We start from the raw sequence: 21,716 nt of genomic DNA, 5'->3' as shown, positions 1-21,716 counted from the left end.
AAAATTTCTCTCAGAGATAGGCGAGTCTAAACAGCGTTACCAGAAATACATTATCAATCGCTGTTTATGTAATAAAATCAGCATCATTCTCGCGATTCGCTCCTTCACTGGTTATTTGACAGACATCGGGTCCGTCAGACTTGAGAAATTTCAGCGTTAATGTGACCAGAAATATTTAAGACCCATCAAATCTGAATTTAAGACATTTTAATACTTTAAGTAGCTTGACGTCGTCATACTCAGATTCTAGTCAGCAAGCGAGTCTGAGACTGCTCCACTGGGCTGATTATGGGGCGTTTCAACCGAACCAGGAAAGAAAATGCCTCTGCACTCGATTGGATCGACAAATGCCTTGATCGCGGTTCTGTTCCTCTTAAATTAATGCGCTGTCGACATCTTCCATAACAGACGCGACGGCTGGATCCACACACCTCAGTTCTTAAGCGGCGGCCATCTTTGATGTAACGAATTCAACCCAAGCGCTCTTTGGTGACGTGGTGATTACGTCACTGTGTATCATCTGTCCATTATCTTATAAAGCCCGCCTGATGATTTGATTGGTCCGAACAGCTTTGGTTCGAGCATACTTGCTTCACAACGGATCAAGTCCAGATCGAACTTCCCATCCTCAAATGTTGTGGTCGGGGCGAAGCTTGGGTGGCATGTCTACTTTTTAAAGGGTTAGTTCACCCCAAAATAAGTTGTCAGTAATTACTCTCCCTCATGTTGTTCAACCCCGTAAGACTTTCGTTCATCTACACAACACAAATTAAGATATGTTTGATTAAATCTGAGAGCTGAGAGGGAGAGTATTACTAAGTTTTAATTTTGGGTTTAACTAAAACCCTTTAAGGCCTTTTATTAGGAAAACTCAATTTAAGACACTTTACGCACCCGTGGCCACCCTGCAGAAGAGAACGAACACAATCCAGTAAACCCGCTGCAAATGAAGCCTGTGCTGGTCCTAGAAATCACTGAGCGGACGAATCGCTCTCTCAAACGGGTCAAATGCAGAAGGAAACAAAGGGGCCTTTTTTTGTAAAAAGTCAGTCATGTTTCATTTGATTACAGGATTACAATCTGTATTTACAATAATAATAATAATAAAAAAAAAAAAAACTTTCAAATACATGAATGCACCCAGGCAATACGGGTTTCATTTGGACGACCAAAAAAACAAAAAACGTCATCAAGTATTCAGAACCGCAAACATTTACAAGAACGATCTTCAGACCCGCAGATGTCCATCGTTACACTGGGAACCAGTTTCCACTCGACATGATTACTGGTGCGCTCTCTCAATATTACACGAGTCTGTTCATTCTGAGGCAGCTTCTGCATCTTTCTCCTTTTTCTTTTTCTTCTTCTTCTTGGCGCTCTCCGTGACCTGCATGTGAAAGGAGTTGGTTTAGTACATCATCCTCACACTGAATGAACAAACGTGCAGGGCTGTAATATCCCAGTCCACTTATTGGTCGATACGTTCTGGCTCGACCAAAATTATGATTGGTTGATTTTTTGCCGTGTTAATTTGATGAGGTGGAAAGCACTAATTGCTAATGTTTTCAGAGCACCCGTTTCACAGGGAACAGTCTGTCTGCAGAACACCCCTCTTGTTTTCACTTCTTTTGGATTAGCCCAACGCCTAAGCCCAACGGCCAAACCCAACGCCCCAACACAACCCCAATCCCTTAAACCCAACGCTCAAACCCACTGCCCAAACCCAACGCCCAACCCCACTGCCACAACTCAACGCTTAAGACCAACCCCAACAACGCCCAACCCCAACAACCAACACCCCAACAACCAACGCCTAAATCCAACGCCCAAGCCCACTGCCAAACTCAACGCTTAAGACCAACCCCAACCCCAACAACGCCCAACCCCAACAACCAACGCCTAAATCCAACGCCCAAGCCCAACGCGCGATTGTGCTGTGCACTGTTTGTATTGGTTGTGAGCCTTTGCTTTATTTTTCAGTTATGCACTTTTAGTTGCTGCTCTCGCCTTGATCTGGTTTGTTTAATAAATATTTTTTTTATTAAAGTGGACGTGCCTTGTGTTTAAGAGTAAAAGCTTTAAGTTAATAAGTCTATTCGTGTCTCAGCTGAGCTCCTGTGTTCAGCTGTCAGTTATTATAACATATGACAAAAATAATTATCTAAATGATGTTGCATATTCCTCAACAGGTCGTGTGCTGATATCACTACTTGACATAGTACTATTTTCTGAAAGCATAGGCTATAATATTGCGCAGTTGCACATGATGCAACACTGTCAGACTCGAGTGTCATTTCAGTGCAAAATAATTAGGTGAAAAACGATTTAATATACTGCAAATAGCCTACTAGTTTAAGTTTATTTATAATTAATTTAGACGGACAAGCCTAAATCCCCCCCCCCCCCCCCCCCCATTACAGCCCTACAAACGTGTGTGTCATGTGAGCGACCGAACCCTGACCTCGGGTTCATCCTCGGCCGGAGCCTCTTCTGCCAGCTTCAACTTCTTTTCTTTCTTCTTTTTCTTCTTCTCCTTTTTGACTTCTTCCTCTGTCTTGGATGTGTCCTGAGCGACGGCATCACCACTTTCACTTCCGCTCTCGTCACGTTTCCTCTAGAATAACAAATAGTGTTAGTCCAATACCAAGAGAAGCAAAACAACTGCGTTTACAGTCTCGCTCTTCAGACGTTAATTCCTTTGGCCGTGTTAACCGGTGTTCCTTTCCCAGAGTAAGGTCATAAACGGCTTAAAGGCTTAGTTCACTTTCAAATAAAAATCTCCTGATAATTTACTCTCCTCCACATCATCCGAGATGTTCATGTCTTTCTTTAGTGGAAAAGAAATGAAGGTTTTTGAGCAAAACACTCCAGGATGTTCCTCCATATAGTGACTTCAATGGGGTCCAACAAATGCTCGTCTTGTACTATCTCTGAGATGCGCCACACATTACATAATCACGTTGAAAGGTCATGTAGTCGGACCGTTCAAAAGTTATTGTATGTTGAATGACACATATGTATTTGTGTCAGTTTATTGTTTAATATGGCCCTTATGTGTGCATATCCTGGATGTTTAACGATGTCACGCGTGACCTTTCCAACGTAATGTGTGTCTCATCACAGCTAGTGCAAGACCAGCATTAGTGGTTAAAAGTATATAAATGTTTATTTTGTTATAAATGTCCGCTGGTTTGTCTAGATCAGACTCTTATTCCTCGGCTGGATCGTGTCGAGACTTTGAAGCTGCACTGAAACTCACATCTGGACCTTCGACCCGTTGGACCCCATTGAAGTCACTATATGGAGAAACATCCTGGAGTGTGTTCCTCAAAAACCTTCATTTCTTTTCCACTGAAGAAAGAAAGACATGAACATTTCTGATGACGTTCTATCAGCTAGTTATTGAATTAACAGTTTAAATATCACAGCTGATTTCTACTTTAAAAGTGTCTAATAAAGCACACAGTATTACTTTAATTGTTAATAAAATGTAAATGAATGATTTCTTTCAAACTATATAACATTATACCATTTAAAAACGCAGGGACGATCACGACGAGAGATAGAGTTTTATTTAATGCCATGTCGGCATTTAAGGCTATTTTCATGGCAAAAATCCTAAATTATATATATATTTTTAAAATTAACACAAATTCAAAACCTTTTCAGGCATAATCTGAGAGGCGAATCTTACAAAACATGCATTAAGTTGAGTCTTCACTCTTCACCTTTATCACGACCAGAGAAACAACCTAAGTTAATTCAACAAGTTGATTTTTGTGAGTGATCACAAAAAGAAAATTCATAAATCACACATACCTTCGCTGCGGTCTGAGCCGTCGCTTCACCCTTCTTCACCTTCGCAGTGCTAGGAGAGAGAGAAAGAGAGAGAGAGAGAGAGAGAGAGTGTGTGAGTGTAAAGGTAAATCCCAGACAACACGACTCGTCCCCGCGCACTGGAGATCCGCTTGTCCCGAGAGCTCAGAGGACGCCGGCCCGGTGCAGACGCCAGATCCTGAGCTCAGGGGTTACTTTAGCAGACAGACTCCCTGCAGGGTCACTGCAGACCAGGCAGGGATAACAGTCTGCAGAAGCACCTCACACACACACACACTTACAGAAGGGTCACTGCAGACCAGGCAGGGATAACAGTCTGCAGAAGCACCTCACACACACACACACACACTTACAGAAGGGTCACTGCAGACCAGGCAGGGATAACAGTCTGCAGAAGCACCTCACACACACACACACAGAAGGGTCACTGCAGACCAGGCAGGGATAACAGTCTGCAGAAGCACCTCACACACACACACACACACTTACAGAAGGGTCACTGCAGACCAGGCAGGGATAACAGTCTGCAGAAGCACCTCACACACACACACACACACTTACAGAAGGGTCACTGCAGACCAGGCAGGGATAACAGTCTGCAGAAGCACCTCACACACACACTAGGGGTGGGCGCTATACCGGTATGAACGTGAATCCCTGTATTATGTTGTGCCATGATATGGATTTTGCGATACCGAGGATACCGTATTCATAATTTCAAATTTTGCAGTTATATTGTTTTGTTCAATTTGGTACTCTTTACAACTGTTAACACTAATGACGATACAGAATCGAATACGCTGTTTAAGGAAATGGCTGATTTGGCGCTTCATAGGCGTGAAGTTGCTGAGGCGATTAACCGCTGTCCTGTGACGCGTTCAATGAAGGACCATAACGTAGAACACATCGCTAGTGCTAAGCGGCTGTTCATAAAGGATGCATCTTTTGCGGTGGAATGGGAAATAACAAGGTAATGAGACGCAAGTTTGACTTTTAACTTGAGCGCAGCAGTTTTAGAATGCCGTTTCATTTGCGAGACGCAGGTGCAACACCAAAACAAGTTCGTCAAACACAAAAAAAAGTTAAAGTTCTAGGCCAGCCTTTCTCAAAGTGGGTGTCGCGGCACACTGGGGTGCCCCCTGACTGTGTCAGGGGTGCCGCCAAAAAATGACATAGGCTAAAAAAATAAAATAAAAATCTGACATTTCATATATATAAATATATTTACATAAATACATTCTTCTTTTTAAACATATGAACGTATTAATAAAATTGTAAATTAATTTTAGATAAATATATACGGAAATATATACGGAAAAAAAACGGTGTTGCCTACACAGTGTTATCCTCTTTTTAAAATTTGCACCCTGTTGACTTACACGGGGCAAGTTTTAAACCTGCTTTTAGCCTCTTAACAACCTTAATGTGTCATTACAAGTGCACAGCCATGTGAGTGAACACGGTGAATCTGACTGCAGTAAATGTGAAAGATATGAATAAAAATGATGTTTATTCAGCCAGCTGCTCACATACCCGTATTTACTTCCTGTTTTCGGCCGAAGTCCACAGTAGGCGATTGTCGAGTGCGCGCGCGATCATTGGTAACTAAGCAACAGTGGAGACTCAGACTGTCAGCTGTCAGCCGATGACGGTGCTGTGTGTGTGGTGTCTGAGAATATCAGCTCAAATGGATAGTTCATCCGAATCAGATGTTGAACACACGGAGGAGGTTTGATCACGCGCGCGCGAACTCGACAATCGACTACTGTGGACTTCGGCCGAAAACAGGATAAAGAGATTATTCCTGCCTTCGTGAAAGCTCGGATCACAGTTGAGACTGATATATCAGCCCAGGCATCCACGATCCATTGGCAAATAGTGGCGTAAGTTGCTCGGCGCTGTCTCCGCGTCTTGGTGAACGTGTGTTCCCCATCCGTATATAAGGCGCTCCGGATTATAAGGCGCACTGTCATTTTTTGAGAAAATTAAAGGCTTTTAAGTGCGCCTTATAATGCGGAAAATACGGTATATAAAATTAACCATAAAAATCCGTCTCACAAGACCGAAGCAAGACACACACACAACTTGACGCAAGTGACGCAGCGGCAACCCATAGCGACGCGTTATTATAGCAACAACACCTCAGACTGACAGAAACGTAAAAATAAACGTGAATTTAGGCCACTTTAGTTTTGTACACATTGTCATGTTAATTATAAGCAAATAATTTTTTTTATTGACCACAATATACCAAAAGGTGCTATAAAATTGTTATTATTGTTATTGTTATTTACAGTTCGTATTATGCTCTGTTCATACTGTTCTGTCTAAATAAACAGGACATTTGCATTTACATTTGGGTTATGCAGTGTTTTTAAATTATATTTTACACTGGGGTGCCTTGATATTTTATGCACTTTTGAAAGGTGCCCTGACTGAAAAAAGTTTGAGAAAGGCTCTTCTAGGCTACTGTATGTTTGAGATGTCATGTTTTCATGAAGGTTGAAAGGCTGAAAGCTGCTATTATTATCATCTTTGTTTTTACAAAACATTTACTGCTAATAATAATATCCACATGGAGACATTTCCCCGCAATGTAACGTTAGGCTATGAATAACAGGACACGACACACATAAGCGCGCGCATACACACGACACACACATAAGCGCGCATACACACACACTGGTCCACTATCTTTGTGGGGACTCTCCATAGACGTAATGGGTTTTATACTGTACAAACTGTAGGCCTTTATTCTGTCTCCTTACACTAATGAATTAGTTTGTATGAAGATTTTCATTGTTTTTTTCTTGTATACTTTTAAGTTTTATTTATTTGGTGCTTTGTTCAATCTCAAACCATTATTTTATTTTTATTATTAAGATGTCTGCACAAGAGTTAATCTGTGCAAACATTAAACTTAAATTAAACGTCTCGCTTTGGTCTACACTGGAAGTGTTCTGCTCGCTCTGCTAAAGCTAAACTAGAATTACTAAAGATGAAACTAAATAAAAACTATACAGAAATGTGTTTGCAAAATAAAAACTAACAAAGCCATTAATGAAACTAGCTAAAACTAAACTGAAATTTAAAGCAAAATTGAAAACGATATTAAAATAAAAACTAATTTAAAAAAGCAAAACTATAACAACAGATATTCCCGGAGACAGAGCACACCCGAAGACGGCTCACTCAGAAATCAATAAAGTCTTCATTCGCTGCCGGTTCTCATTATAACAAGACGAGCAGAAAGTGGAAAGACATAACAAGTGCATTCAGGCCTACCTCATGTTGCACGTTTGCACTTTTTGAGAGAAAAAAAAAAATGGCACAATAAAAAAAAAAACATTTCAGGTCTATGTCCAATGAAATGCCTCACCTTTTTCTAGTTATCTACTGTTAAAATACATATTTTGCCTGTAATTTAACTAAGGTGTACTAAAATGTGATTCCAATTTTTTTTCTCATATCGCGATATAATATCGATATCGTCCGGACAGTGAAAAATATCGTGATGTGAATTTTTGGTCATATCGCCCAGCCCTACACATTGAAGGAAAAGATCCACACAGATCTGCTAACACTTTACAATTAGGTTCATTACTAGGGCGGTCACTTTACGTTCGAAAATTGATTGCACGATCGATCGGACCAACCAACACAAGTATCGAAAACAAAAATAGGGAATCGATTTTAACAGCCTTTTTTTTTTTTTTACAAAATTGTGTTTTAGGAGGACAGATCAATACAGGACACAGATCATGTAGGATGCTGGAAAATAACACTGTCTTTTCTGTTCACCAAATGCTTTTTAATATTCGCTATTACTTCAATGCAAGTGAACAAGCGCGCCGTTATTTGTTGCATAGTGACGAGTGTGTGTGTTCAAGTAAGCCAGATATGCGCAGATTCTGCAATACGCTGTATTTAATATATCATGAGGATCACGAGTTGCGTATTTGCACTAAATCCGCACAGATTTGTCTTACACGAACTTCCCCAGCAAAGTGAGTAAACACAGAAACATGCCAGATTGGCTCGTGATTTGACAGCGTTTCCCGCCAAAGTTCATTTGTACCCGCATTCGGCGGGTCGAGGGTGTTAATCTCAATCCCTGAATGTTGCGCTCCTGTTTGTCATTGTGCTGAAACTTAACGCCAGTAAATCATCAGAAATATCGCTGACTTGTGCGTCTCAAGCGCCTCTTTACGCTCGTCCACTTTTTTCACAAAAGTGACAGCCCTATTCATTATTGAACATTAATGTATTAACTAACATGAACAAAATGGACAAAATGTTTGTTAATGTTAGTTAATAAAAACCCAGCTGTTCATTGTTAGTTCACAGTGTATTAATGTTAGCTAATACAACCTTTGATTTTAATGACTTAGTAAATGTTGAAATTAATATTAACTAAGATTAAATGCTAAAAAAGTATTGTTCTTAACTAAATGAACCTTATTGTAAAGTGTTACCCTATATTTTAGCATTTTATCTTTATTGCCTATCAGTTTAGTAATATCGGACGCACTGATAAATGGCGCCATCCTGTGGACACTGAGACTGTAAACTGCATGTGGCCCTGTTTACCGCTGGAGTTCAGATGTGTTTCAGTCGATGGGATCGCGAGTGGACGACTCTACACACAGGTGTAAACGGGTCTAAAGCGCTTTGAGCTCGTCCACTTCCAGTTGAAAACACATTCGGCCGGATTGCTGTCGTAGTGTAAACGCTCATGTGACCGAATGTGTTCAAACAGCCACTAAAAGACCGTCTTCTCTCCGTCTCCTGAATAATGAGTGAACATTATAGAGATCTAGCCAGACGGGGTTTAAACTTTATCAGCTGAAGACACAAGTTTGGTTTGAAGAGGGAAATCGCACCAAACACAATGTTCTCTCAGCGTTCCTGATTCCTAACACACACTCACAGCGTTCGGCTGGTCTTGCGTCTATAAGAGCAGAAACTAAAGTCTCCGGTCGTGTTCATATGTAAATTGCGTGAGCTCTGAATGATCTGAAAACACACACATGTACCCGCCCATAGACCCTCCTCTGAAGAAATCAGGACAGAAGTGGTTAAAGTGGACGGATTAAAACACCAGGTGTAAACGGGAATGTGTCTCTCTCGTCTACCTGTGATCCGATCCACCAAAACACATCTCAATACCAGCTGTAAACTGGGGCCGGTTTCACAAAGATAGACTTTGACTACGGCTTAGATGTAGTAGAGAGTCAGACTTCAGATAGACGTCTAAATCAGACCGGTGCACAAAGCACTCAAGACTGACTATCTTAAGTAGGACTACACTGCAATGCATTCTGGGTAAAATAAGACTTTTTAAAACAAAAAACATGGCGGATGGAGTAAGCGCATTCACCCGCTCAGTGCAGTTTACCCCAGCGGGAGATATGTGTGTTGGAGGAGTGTAACAGTTACAAGGAAATTTCACTGGGGAAATTTAGCAGAGAATGTAGAGACAAGAAGAAATGTTTAATTTGGACAAAGATTGCTATGACAGTTAATCCGAGTGTTGAGCGGAGCGTTAAAGACGTACAGAAAAGATTCAAAAACATAGTACAAGATGCCAAAAAAGAAATATTTCAGAGGAAATATCCAAAAACGGGAGGAGGACACCAAGAGAAGCTTAAAGACACTGAAATGGTGATGGATATATATGGAAACGGCCATTTTCCCTTTTCTTTCGGCTGTTTGCAGTGTAACTGATTGTTGCTGCTGGTTGCCACGGTAACAGAGTCTCAGCCCTGAGTTAGCCTGGGGGCGTCTAATTTTTTGGTCTAAATTAAGTCAGTCTTAATTTTTGTGGAACAGTCTAACTTGCATTAGACTAGTCTATGAGCACGTTTTAGTCTTGTCTAACACTATAGAGCGGTCTAAAACAGCTTTGTGAAACCGGCCCCAGGGCCTTAAACTAGAAAGTAGACTCCGCCACTCACTCCTGCGGTCCATTTGAAATCAGACTATCAACTTTTTTTACCCTATTGCTGCTTTGTGAACACTATCACAATAACAGTAACAGTTCCTCAATGTCCACTACAGCATCACGTCTCCAGCTATATATGTACCTGTAGTCCACGTATCCCTCTTTCCAGTCTGAAGGAGTGCTGCCGTTCGGCTTGCCATGCTTGTCCAGAAGCCCTTTCTGAATCATCATTTTCTTCTGACTAGCCTGAAACATGAAAACGTTATGAAACGCGTACACGACGTCACCACTGAGAAGCGTGTGATCTCTCGGTGTTCCTCACCTTCGGGCCAAGGCCCCATTTGCGTGGATACGTGTCTCGCTCCATAATGACCCTCTTGATCTTAGCAACAACCCCGTGATCACATGTGGAGATGACGGCGGTCGTCATCAGGGCCACCGCTGCAGAACACACACACACACACACCAGAGTCATGAGAATCTGCTGAAGGACGGCTAACAGACGAAGCTCTCACACAGCCATCAGTCTTGGGTGATAGATAAACAGTCATCTTTGCAGTAATGCTAATGCAATCTACATCACATCATCATGTGGCTTAGAATAGTGCATGCTGGGAGTGCAAACGTCGTTCACCTGTACAAATGGCTTCTCCTTTAGTAGTTATAATGACGATGTCTTGATTGATCTCAATGCCATCTTCATATCGCAGGACGCCTGGTAACATGATCTTAGCGCCGTAACATATAGCGTTCACCTGTTACAAAACACATGTCATTAATCACGAACGTGAACGATCTAAACGTGTTCTGAAGAGTGTGACGCGAGTTTCCCTACAGCGCTGTCCTTCATGACGATCCTCTTGTGTGAGATGAGGAGTTTCTCCAGAGGGAAGATCACTCTCCGCAAGTACGTCTCGTCCTTGTTGTGGTCGAACTGCCACTGCGCGTCCAACACGTCATGCATCGTCACCAGGTTATCCTAACAAACACACACACATCGTCACCAGGTTATCCTAACAGAAACACACACACATTGTGACCAGGTTATCCTAACAAACACACACATAGTCACCAGGTTATCCTAACAGAAACACACACACACACACACGTCATGCATCTGAACTGATCATTACTAGACTATAACTCTGATGAAGAACATGTTCCTAAAGGAGTTCGTGTCGGCTGGAGTCAATAACCACTTCATGATTGTGTTAACACTCAGCCATTTTCTGTCCCAGAGGTTAATTAGCAGAACTGGGGATAAAGCCCAGAACTGAACTCAACACTCTGGTTCTTCAGACCGAGACCCGGTTCTCACCGTACCATTTCTCCCAGAACACCCGAGCGGACCCTGCGGAGCTCCTGCATCTGGCCGCCGACCCCCAGCAGCAGACCCAGGTGCACACACAGCGTGCGGATGTACGTGCCCGCCTCACAGCTCACCCAGAAGATACCTGCAAACACACACACACACACAATCAGGCACTTCGCAAACACACACACTCACAATCAGGCACTTCGGAAACACACACACACACTCACAATCGGGCACTTCGGAAACACACACACACTCACAATCGGGCACTTCGGAAACACACACACACTCACAATCAGGCACTTCGGAAACACACACACACTCACAATCGGGCACTTCGGAAACGGAGTCATTATGGTGGATTTAACCCTCGACGCACACCGTAGCAACAGAATCGCCATTGGCTTGTATATTTGCGCCTGTGTGTTTAAGATTGAGCCATTTTACAAAGATAAAAAATAATTTGGTGCAGATTTAAACAAGCTCGATCATTAAACAAAATAATAAAATGCTTGATTGACTTATAATTAGCCTGTATCTCAAACACTGGAGTAGGGCTGTGAAACAATTAATCGCGATCAAAATAAGTGCGCGTTCACATAATGTGTGTGTACAGTGTATAATTATTTTGTTTATGCAATATATATATACATACACACATTTTTCTTAAATGTATACATGCATGTGTGTATTATATACACACACTGCACATATGTAAACAAACTTTTATTTTTGCAGGGGATCAGTCATGATTGTTTACATATCTGCACGGCGTATAATTGTGTATGTTATTTTTATATATATATACACACATTTTTCTTAAATGTATACATGCATGTGTGTATTATATATACACAATACACATTATGTAAACAAACTTTTATTTTGGATGTGATTAATCATTTCACAGCCCTACTCCAAAGTTTTACATAATGTGTACGGTGTATAATTGTGTATGTATATATATATATATATATATATATAATACACACATGCATGTATACATTTAAGAAAAATGTGTGTATATATATATATAAAAAATAACATACACAATTATACGCCGTGCACATATGTAAACAATCATGACTGATCCCCTGCAAAATAAAAGTTGTTTACATATGTGCACTGTGTGTGTGTGTGTGTGTGTGTATATATATATATATACACTCATGGAAAATGTGTTTTTTATATAAGGCAATTATATATAATACAAATTATATATACAGTATATACATGCATGTGTGTATTTATATATACAAACAAATTATATGTAGTGTACACATAATGTAAACAAACTTTTATTTTGTGTGCGATTAATCGGCTTCACAGCCCTACTCTGGAGAGTGACTTCTAAATTTATAAGCCAACGTCTAATGACGGGCATTTAGTCGCCTAGCATGAAAATCGAGCCGTGTGTGTGTGTGATTTGTAAGGGTTGCACTAAAGCCATCAGTCTTGGGTGATAGATAGACAGTCATCTTTGCACAGGGTGCTAATGCAATCTACATCACATCATCATGTGGCTGACAGTTAATGAGTCAAGAGGAAATAAGCTTGATCTTCTGACCTAGTCTCCTCTCGGGGTCGTACTCGATCAGCTTGCTCTCGTAGATGGTGCGCACTCGCAGCTGGCGCTTCACAGCGGCGATGAGCGGAGGCCTCTGGAACAGGGCTCCTGTTAAACACTCCATCGCCTGAAGACAAACACACACACACTGATGATAATCTCACACACAAGACTTCCTACACTCATTCACGGTCACGGTCCATGTGTGTGTAGGGGCTTTCGCACCGGAGGAACGGCAACTATTGGTCGAAGATCACGGTTTTTGGCGCGTTCGCACCGCAGGAACTGGGAACGATTTCAGTTCTAGGAACTCCTTTTGGAGGAACTAATTTAGCTAATAACTAATCTAATGCCGAGTTCAGACTGCACGATTTTCAAAATAATCGGGTCACTGTTGTTTTCACACTGCATGACTATCTGGGGTAACGTTCAGTTGCTGCTGTGTTCACACTGCACGATGGATCGGCGACAGGAGGTTTCACACTGCATGACTTTACAAAAAAAAGAATCGCCGACAACTTCTGCCTGGTCCGCAAACTACGTTTCACAACCAAACAAACGCGAGAAGTGATAGGAAATAACGGAAGATCACGCGTGTGTGAGACTGGAGTTCTCGCGCGACACTGAATTTGTTATTAAAAATGATAGCCTACAAATTGTCTGTGTACTGATTTGTAGCGAAAATGAAAAAATAAATAATAAACAGTTTATGCAGGAATGGTTGGGAAGACGAGGGGAGCAAGGACTGTGTTTTGCAAAGAGAGTTGGGGGTAAATAAATAATTTTGCAAATGTCCTGCTGTTGCTGCTGGTCACGCAAATGTTTGTGCTTTGTTTCTGTTTGATATAATTGTAAATATAGGCCTATCTATTAAAATACTGATATTCTGGTCTATAACTCCTCCTCCTCCTCCCTGTATCTTGCTCTCTCATTGGCTGTCGGTCATCGCCGATGTAGTTTTCAGTCAGAACACATTCACACAGCAGGATTGTGAATCGCCGACAGGTCCAGATATTTAGCATGCCAAACATCTCACGGGCGTCGGCGATTCACTCAGATCGCGTCTTTGCTCATTCACACTGCGTGATTGTCACTCGCGTGAAAAAGCACCGATTTGCCTGTGATTTCGGGCATTTGTCGGCGATTTCTCAAAACCTGTCGGCGAGCCAAAATCGGGGCTAAAATCGTGCAGTCTGAACTCGGCATTACCCTAACCTCCCTACCCTAGAGTCGGCCTAGACCAGCGCTATAGGAACTGTCCGGGACGTTAGGGGTGGGAATCTCTAGGCACCTCACGATTCGATTCGATTACGATTCAGAGGGCTGCGATTCGATGCTAAATCGATTATCAGAATCTTTTTTTTGTGTGTGTGTGACTATAAATACTTTGCTTTAAAAGTACAAAGTAATGACCCATAAAGAATTAACGTACAATATATTTTATTAACATTGCAAAGAACCAACAGGAAAATACATGTGTGTCTGAACTAGCAGCAGCATATTTGTAGTAAATTAATAATATAACAACGACCGGTAACGTTACAGCCGAGTGTTTTTCCTCCTCTGGCTGGAAACGTGTCATTTGGCTTCATGTGTCTTGTTTCCGAAATATTTTAGTTTTACTCTACAAAGCTTACAACTAGTGTGGCTCTTGTCCAGCTCCTTTCCCCCTTCAACTTCAGAAGCCAAAATATTTCCACACGTCAGCTTTTAACGAGGAGGGTGTTTGGATTTGGCGCTCAGCCATCGCGTCCGCGTCTGTTATGTGCACGCCACAGACGGTCCGGCCACTGCACTTCCGCGCTTCAGAGTTCCGTCTTTCGCGTTCCGGCAATATTACGTTATTATAAATATATATCTAAAATTTTTTTTTTTTTTTTAAATCGATTTTTGACAATTGTGAATCGATTCAGAATCGTCCACGTCCGCATCGCGATGCATCTAAGAATCGATTTTTTCCCCCACCCCTACGGGACGTCAGTGTTCGCTGATTGGCCGCGAAACACCAGAACACGCCATTTTTAAAAACACACAGATTATAGCCTATACATTTACTCCAGAAACTAACTCTACGAATATGTAAAACACTGATAGATGAGCCTCTCAACCTTTACACTGAGGAGAAAACCCAACGTGACTTTGAGGAGACCGAGAGAAACATGATTATGTGTTTCTGCTCAGCTAGCGTGGATCAGCCACACACACACGCTAATAACTCTTCATTAGGTCGACTTTGTGTATAACAGCTTTATCTGATAACGTATTAGACAGATCGTACACTAATGAACACGGAGAATGCGAGCGCTGCCGTTCTCAGCGACGTCTAAATAAAAGTCTCAACAACGAGCGTGTCTCACGTCACTCAGAGTTCATGCTAGCGCTGCGAACGCAACCAGGAAAACGTTCCTACGGGAATCATTAGTTCTCGGGTCTCCATCCTGGCGGCTCGTTCCTAGAACTATCCGGTGCGAAAGCCCCTCGTGTGTTCAGAAATGTCCGCTCTTCTTCGGTGAATCAGGCCCTCCCCTCACGCACGGTCTCGAGAGCATCTGACACAGCAAAACACTGCGGCAGAGAGACGAGGCCGGCAGAGAGAGAGGAGGGCCGAGAGACACTCAGAGAATGGATAAACAAGTTCATCACGTCACACACACACAGCAATGAACCAACACTCACCATTATTCAAAACTACAATGGTATATTTCTGCAATTATTCACTTTTACGCGTTAGATCAGCGGTTTTTAAAGTCAAAGAGTGTTTTTCAGCCTAATATTAAAGTATGAAATACAAAAAATTATTACTAAAATAAAAAACTATGGTCTTCACAATGAATTAAATGCGCTACAAAAGCTTTTCGCTCAGTCGTTTGATTATGATGACAGACAGCAACAGGTTTATTAGGCTCCTGTCACTTTAAGACTGAATGCACTGATCCAATATAATGACTCCCTACGGTTTGTGTTCACTTAAGACATGACGAGTGTTTAGGTAAACCCAGCCAATCATCGGTATTTGATCAGTAAAGCGCAGGACTGATATTTTTTAAATACAGCCAAGTTCCTAATTATCTTCGTTGGTCCCACTTTATATCAAGTGGCTTTAACTATGTACTAACATTGAAATTAATAATTTGATACAATGGACTTATTGTGTACATACATGTTTTTACATTGTACTTATATTTTAAAAATACCTGCACAGTTGACCTTCGCTTACACCTTAACCCATTAAACCGACCCACCTGACCCTAACCTTACCCAATACAACATGAACATAAGTACATTGTACTTATTTTTAGATGTAATTACATAGTACTTAGAGCCACTTAATATAAAGTGGGACCCTTTCGTTTTTTTTCACCCTAACATTTTAATTATTCATCTATATAATGAGCGTTTCAAGTCCACATTTTATTGGTTGTGTTCGACCCCTCCCAGCTTTCCACACCCAATTCCTCCAGTCTTAAAATCTGAGGTGTGAACCAGGATTTTGCTTCATTTTCGACCAGAGAAAACTGTGGATGACTAACATTAGTGTACTAGTGCTGTACTACTGTCCTTCAAACACGCTTTCAATTCTGCACTAAAATTTACTTTTAGATTTGCATTACTTTATTATAGAAAGCACATGCATTAACTTTAGTGTTTTTCGACAGTGTTGGCGAATGTTTTCGTTTCGTCTTCAAGTTCTTAAGACAAAAGCACCTTTCTTTAGAATAATAAAAAAATTAAAAAAAATTGGTAATCCCTATTGGATGATTATTTCCGTGTTATTCCCCCATTTGTTTAAAGCAGAACACATTGCTACTTACCCTGGCTAGCTGGTGTTCGTTCTCTAGTGCATTGTGCAGCCGTACTATGCCCACATACTCTTTGCCTAAAAGCAATGAGACAAGAGTAGTAAGGAAAGGCTGCTAGTTTTAATGTGAGCTTGAACGGGTCGACCCGGAAGTGCTACGGATGACCCACCTGCGCTCTGCTGGGATTTAACCAATCGCGTGGCTCGCTCCACACACACGATCAAGCAACCCGTGACTTTGGGGTCCAGAGTGCCACTGTGACCCGTTTTCTCAACACGAAGGATCCTCTTGATCCACGCGACGACTTCATGCGAGGAGGGATTGGCGGGTTTGTCCAGGTTAATGAAACCAGCCCTGGGAACACAGGTTCAAAATAACACACGTGTGAACTTGAGATTCAACTTCACAACACACACACATTTGTGGAGGAACCATCAGTCTGGGGTGATAGATAACAGGTCATCTTTGCACAAAGTGCTAATGCAATCTACATCACATCATCATGTGGCTTACATCACATTTTAGGGATGCACGATATCGTTATCGGCCCGATAAGATAGTCCGGTGCGACTTATATATCAAAACTAATTCAGACTGAGATGAACCGAGAAAGCATTAGCGTCTGCAGCCGCGAGAGGGCCTCGAGTTGGCGGAGTCGTTCATCAGCGACACCGAGGATGAAGAACTCAGTGGATTCAGTGATGAGGAATGAGATCGAGAGCTTGGTGAACTTGCTCGCCGGTAACTTGCTTGTTGGACTCGCTGTATGGTAATGTACGCGTATGGTAATTTAGCCTATTCATCCTCCCGGGTGTGCTTTATGCTATTGTGGAGCTGAATAACTGTTAATGTGTTACGCTAACACACCGGACAACTATTCAGCCAGTTGTTCTGTTGTGGAGCTGAATAACTTGCCTTTCCAGATTAATAGGGCTGTCAACTTTAGTCGACTAATCGGTCGATGCCGTCTTGGTCGACTGATATTCTCATTGGTCGACCAGTTGCATTTTTTTTTTTTTTACCAATAGAAATAAATTCATTGATTTACTCCTTGATATTTATTCCTTTATAAGCAGTTATATATTACTGTATTCTAAATATAATTAGCCTATGTTTTATCTATGGTTTTATCCTTAACTTTAAATGCTGTAATTTAGGCTATTTCATAACAGCGCCACAGTTTAGCGCACCACACTCGGCTTGTAGGCTTGCTACGGTAGTCGGTGTTACCGGTGTTCAGGCGCAACACCGGTTTCATCACTTTTCAATCCGGAGCGCTGCGCGCTGTGACTTCGCGTTGCTTCAAGTGCATCATTCTGCGCACGGGATGCGCATAATCGCTTTGCCGCTCTTATTCGAGCCTTTCATGTTATAATGTTATAATACTTAGGGGAGGTTTAAACACCTGGGGTAAGGGGGCGTGGCCAATGGGAATATCACTCATGGGCCACGCCCCCTCCCCCTGGCGAAATGGGCCTGCCACCACAGCTGGAAAAAATCCTAGAGGAAACACTGGTCTCCGTTTGTCATTCTGTATAGCAAAGCAGATGAGAGTAGATCATGATCAGAAACCCGATTAGAAATCATAATGGATAAAATCGAATCGTTTTGAATCGAATCGTGGCCTCAAGAATCGGAATCGAATTGAATCGTGAGATGGTAAAAGATTCCCACCCCTAATATCGGTTATCGGTCAAAATGTTCATATCGGTGCATCCCTATTACATTTATTAATACGAGATTTCCCACCTGACATAATCACTGATGTTCCTCTTGAGCGGATTCGAGCCGTGAGGAAGAGGAGTGTAATGCGCCGTCCGGATGTTGAGCTTATCGAAATGCTGTAGAAAAACATGTAGGTTAGAAGCAGAAGTGACATTAAAAGATTAGACCGAAGTGTGTATGTGTGATCAGATATGTTTAATCGTCTTTGTCAGAAGTGGGCCGTTCCCTCGCACAGCATCGTGAGCCTGACCCGCTGACCCGACAGAACACCGGCCCAGCCGAGCAGAACCAGACGCCGAAACCCTGCGACCCAGAACGAGCCGCGGGGCCGGCGAGGGACAGCAACACCAGCGCTCAGCGAATGGATAAACACGTTCATCATGACACACACGCCTGGTGAAAGGGTTTGTGGGTAAACAGACACAGACCTTTAAGAGCAACGGCCACTGGGACGTGTCCAAGGTCGCGACCTTCGACTCGGGTTTGATGAGGAAGTCTCCACTTTCTTGAATGTCCTGATTGAAACAGTTCAATGAGATTATTGGGAAACTGATCTTGGAAATGAACAAAAACTAGTTTGTGATAAAAAATAGAGGTGTAAAAAAAAAATTGCAATACAAAAATGCATCAATGCATCGTGTCAGACATTAAACTACTATATATAATGTTGAATATAATGTATAATAATGCAATGGGGGAATATTTGTGGTCCTGATAATGCCAGATGTCTGATGTTACCAGTAAAAAGTGTCCGACATTATGTTAAATATATCTAGTCAGTGACAGAGATCATCATATTCATCTACAATAATTCAGTATTTTCAGCTTCAGAATCATGAATATTGATATTCCGGTGTCTCTATTGTCCTGTGCTTTGAGTTTCAGCACCAAGTGCAAGTCTATTCATTTACACACACAATGTAACACCTAATTTAGCATTTTAATCAACAATTAATTTGTTAACCTTTTATCATATGTCTTGGAGTATCGCAATAATATCGTATCATGAGTCGTGATGTGTATCGAATCGTGTGACATGAGGGCATCGCTACACCCCTAGATAAAAATTATCAGGTAGTGTTGTCACAACACCAAAATTGCTTAAGTTGGTATCGTTACCAGCCAAATTCAAACTATAAGTTGTCTATGATTGGTCAAATGTTCCAGGCAAATCATTTCGATGTAAAATAAAATTCTGCCCTACAGTGAATATCCTGTAATACTCATTACAATATGGAAATAAAATGGTTTCAGAATGGGAGCACGATTTTTTCAGACAAAAAACCCTAAACAAGTTGGATCAGAAATTCTGCTGTGGACACATTATATTTTAGTGAATATGTCACAGTTTTAAGTGTGAATGTCCCGTACAGAGCACATTAGGGGCTTTTCAGAGACAACACATTTTTTAGGTTTCACCATCGCAACATCGGTCTTTAAAAATGACTGATATTAAATTTAGTGGTCTAATGTGGCACTCTTACAATCGGAAATGGAGGAAATATGAGTTTTGTACCCATTTAAATCCGACTACTTTTCAAATTGTTTGTCAAATCAAAATCTCTGAAAATCGTCATGGGGTTTCTGATCAAAATATATGACTGTTATAAAACATTGCATTGATTTCATACATGAACACTGTAGAGACGCCAGGACTTACAGCAGGATTATCAGGCATTCTGGGAGACAAGTGAAGTGGAATTATACATCACTATTCCTATGAAAAACTAGATATTATGGAAGTGTTACCGATTATTACTCACATTTTTACACTTTTTTCATTTCATGTTGCCCCAAGAACACATTAATATGCAGATTAGATAGTGTATTGAATGGGGAACACCATTTATAGCCATTTTACCAATAAAGTAAAATGGTGCATCAATTCAATATATCTTTAATAACAGTTGAGAGTCATCTTTCTACAAAGTTTGGTTAAGAAAATCCTGAAATCTGAAAATTGTTTGCTGAATGAAGAAAAAAAACATCGTTTTTGCCTATACATGTAATTTCATGTCTTTATATTTTTTAACTACTTAGTCCTGGTGTCACTACAGAGGACATAGCAAAACATTAATAAAATGTATTTTTATTTTTTAAACAAACTCGCAAAGGACGACACAAATACAGAAAAACGCATGCATAGAAAACTGCAATTACCCCAACGTCTCCTGATGAAATTTTCTGTGACCTTCTTTTCTTCTCTTTCTTAGCTGAACCTACTGGGGACATAACAAATAACATAAATTAAGTAAAAGACTCAGTTGCGTAGATCTACATAAAGCATGTTAAAGCAAGCCTGGTCTCCTCATCGAGCGCGTGCACAGCACTGAACGGGACCACGTGGCCTGAGCGAGCAGCACGTGGCGTTTGATTTAGGGCTCTAACTTAACACAAAACAGGTTTAAAATTAAATTTTTAACGTTAAACGTTACATTAAACCACCGTCTGTCACTGCCGATCACATTGCGCTACGATAAATAAGCAGCAAAGTGAAAAATAATAATTTACATATATTAAGTGACCGTGAGGTTTGCAGAAATTGTATAACTTAAAGTAACGTTACCTGCAAATCTGCCCATTTACTGTATCATCATACATTTATTTATTTACTTATACTATCTATAAAAAGGAAAATTATCCGGCTTCCATGCAAGCAGAAATACATTTACTAAGTTACCTATATTATTAGCTACCTATTGACTTGATTATTTTATGGAAATAGATAAACTAACGTTACCATTAATAGTTATCCCCCCTTTTCTTAAAGCATTTAATAAAATAAATAAACTACCATCAATAGTAGAATTACTTAGCAATAAGACATTAATGATAGCATGTGCACTAGTCACGCATTTCTACACGCACCCGGGATTAACGCGTGCTGATGAAGTTAAGAACTCAGCTTTGATCAGTTTACTTCTACCCTTCTAAATCGCATGATATATGTGAATAAATGCACATTAAAGTAGAGTTTAAATATAAGCAAATTTACAGCAATCGTAGCAAAAAGAAAGCAAAATGTGTAAAGCATGATCTTACTTTCCACGTCCGCCATCTTCGCTGCTGCGCGCTCAGAGAACAGCAGCACGTGTGACCGTTCGCGCATGCGCTTTACTCTGCGGGGGGCGGAGAGAGCGGGCTCACATCCCGGGATATGTAGTATCGCGATATTATAGCGCTGAGAACACGGAACGTGGCCGCGCGAGGGAGCGCCTTGTTTCAGGAATGATTATGGTGAAATGAGGGAAGATAAAATAAGCCTACTCATGATCTACTACACACTACAGTTACATTTTTATTGATGACATACTTAATTTTCACAAAATGACAGAAAATGATTAATAAATAACTGATTTTCTTTTTTTTTAAAGCATGTCACTTATATATGTTCATAAAGGATACTTACACAGAGAATTGAGAGGCCACAACAAATAAAATATTAAATCTTTTTTGTTTCATTTTGAAAAAAAATGTAGAAAAAATTAAGTACAAAATCATTTTAATTTTACATTTTTGTTATAATAA

At 41.0% G+C, this 21,716-nt stretch overlaps 1 protein-coding gene and 5 non-coding genes across 7 annotated transcripts; all 6 read right to left on the bottom strand.

Annotated features, from left to right (window-relative positions):
- Window positions 1–1,012: 1,012 nt before the first annotated feature.
- dkc1 (dyskeratosis congenita 1, dyskerin) lies at window positions 1,013–21,307 on the bottom strand. 2 transcript variants are annotated; one of them, XM_056263525.1, is made up of 15 exons: window positions 21,231–21,307; window positions 20,349–20,407; window positions 18,617–18,703; window positions 18,213–18,304; window positions 16,633–16,817; window positions 16,476–16,540; window positions 12,664–12,790; window positions 11,105–11,235; window positions 10,617–10,760; window positions 10,416–10,536; window positions 10,104–10,222; window positions 9,924–10,027; window positions 3,820–3,868; window positions 2,462–2,614; window positions 1,013–1,387 (listed from the first exon to the last, which is right to left on the bottom strand). In XM_056263525.1, the coding sequence occupies exons 1-15, from the start codon at window positions 21,295–21,297 to the stop codon at window positions 1,319–1,321; spliced, it is 1,572 nt and encodes a 523-aa protein (XP_056119500.1). In that variant the 5' UTR covers window positions 21,298–21,307; the 3' UTR covers window positions 1,013–1,318. The 2 variants fall into 2 exon arrangements, with proteins under 2 accessions (XP_056119500.1, XP_056119499.1); XM_056263524.1 differs by having other exon boundaries at window positions 1,014–1,387; window positions 20,349–20,410; window positions 21,231–21,306.
- LOC130096856 (small nucleolar RNA SNORD83) lies at window positions 10,299–10,377 on the bottom strand. Its single transcript, XR_008808233.1, has one exon. It is a non-coding gene; the product is annotated as a small nucleolar RNA SNORD83 (small nucleolar RNA).
- LOC130096857 (small nucleolar RNA SNORA36 family) lies at window positions 10,955–11,074 on the bottom strand. Its single transcript, XR_008808234.1, has one exon. It is a non-coding gene; the product is annotated as a small nucleolar RNA SNORA36 family (small nucleolar RNA).
- On the bottom strand, window positions 12,541–12,620 carry LOC130096855 (small nucleolar RNA SNORD83). The gene has a single exon (XR_008808232.1). It is a non-coding gene; the product is annotated as a small nucleolar RNA SNORD83 (small nucleolar RNA).
- Window positions 16,893–16,972, bottom strand: LOC130096854 (small nucleolar RNA SNORD83). Its single transcript, XR_008808231.1, has one exon. It is a non-coding gene; the product is annotated as a small nucleolar RNA SNORD83 (small nucleolar RNA).
- LOC130096859 (small nucleolar RNA SNORD17) lies at window positions 18,370–18,575 on the bottom strand. Its single transcript, XR_008808236.1, has one exon. It is a non-coding gene; the product is annotated as a small nucleolar RNA SNORD17 (small nucleolar RNA).
- Window positions 21,308–21,716: the final 409 nt, after the last annotated feature.

Source organism: Rhinichthys klamathensis, unplaced genomic scaffold (genome assembly GCF_029890125.1).
Source record: "Rhinichthys klamathensis goyatoka isolate OS25496 unplaced genomic scaffold, OSU_Roscu_1.1 h1tg000207l_1, whole genome shotgun sequence".
In the NCBI taxonomy this organism is placed as follows: Eukaryota; Metazoa; Chordata; class Actinopteri; order Cypriniformes; family Leuciscidae; genus Rhinichthys; species Rhinichthys klamathensis.
The sequence above is the reverse complement of the archived record's forward strand: the minus strand, read 5'-3'. Positions and strand labels throughout refer to the sequence as shown.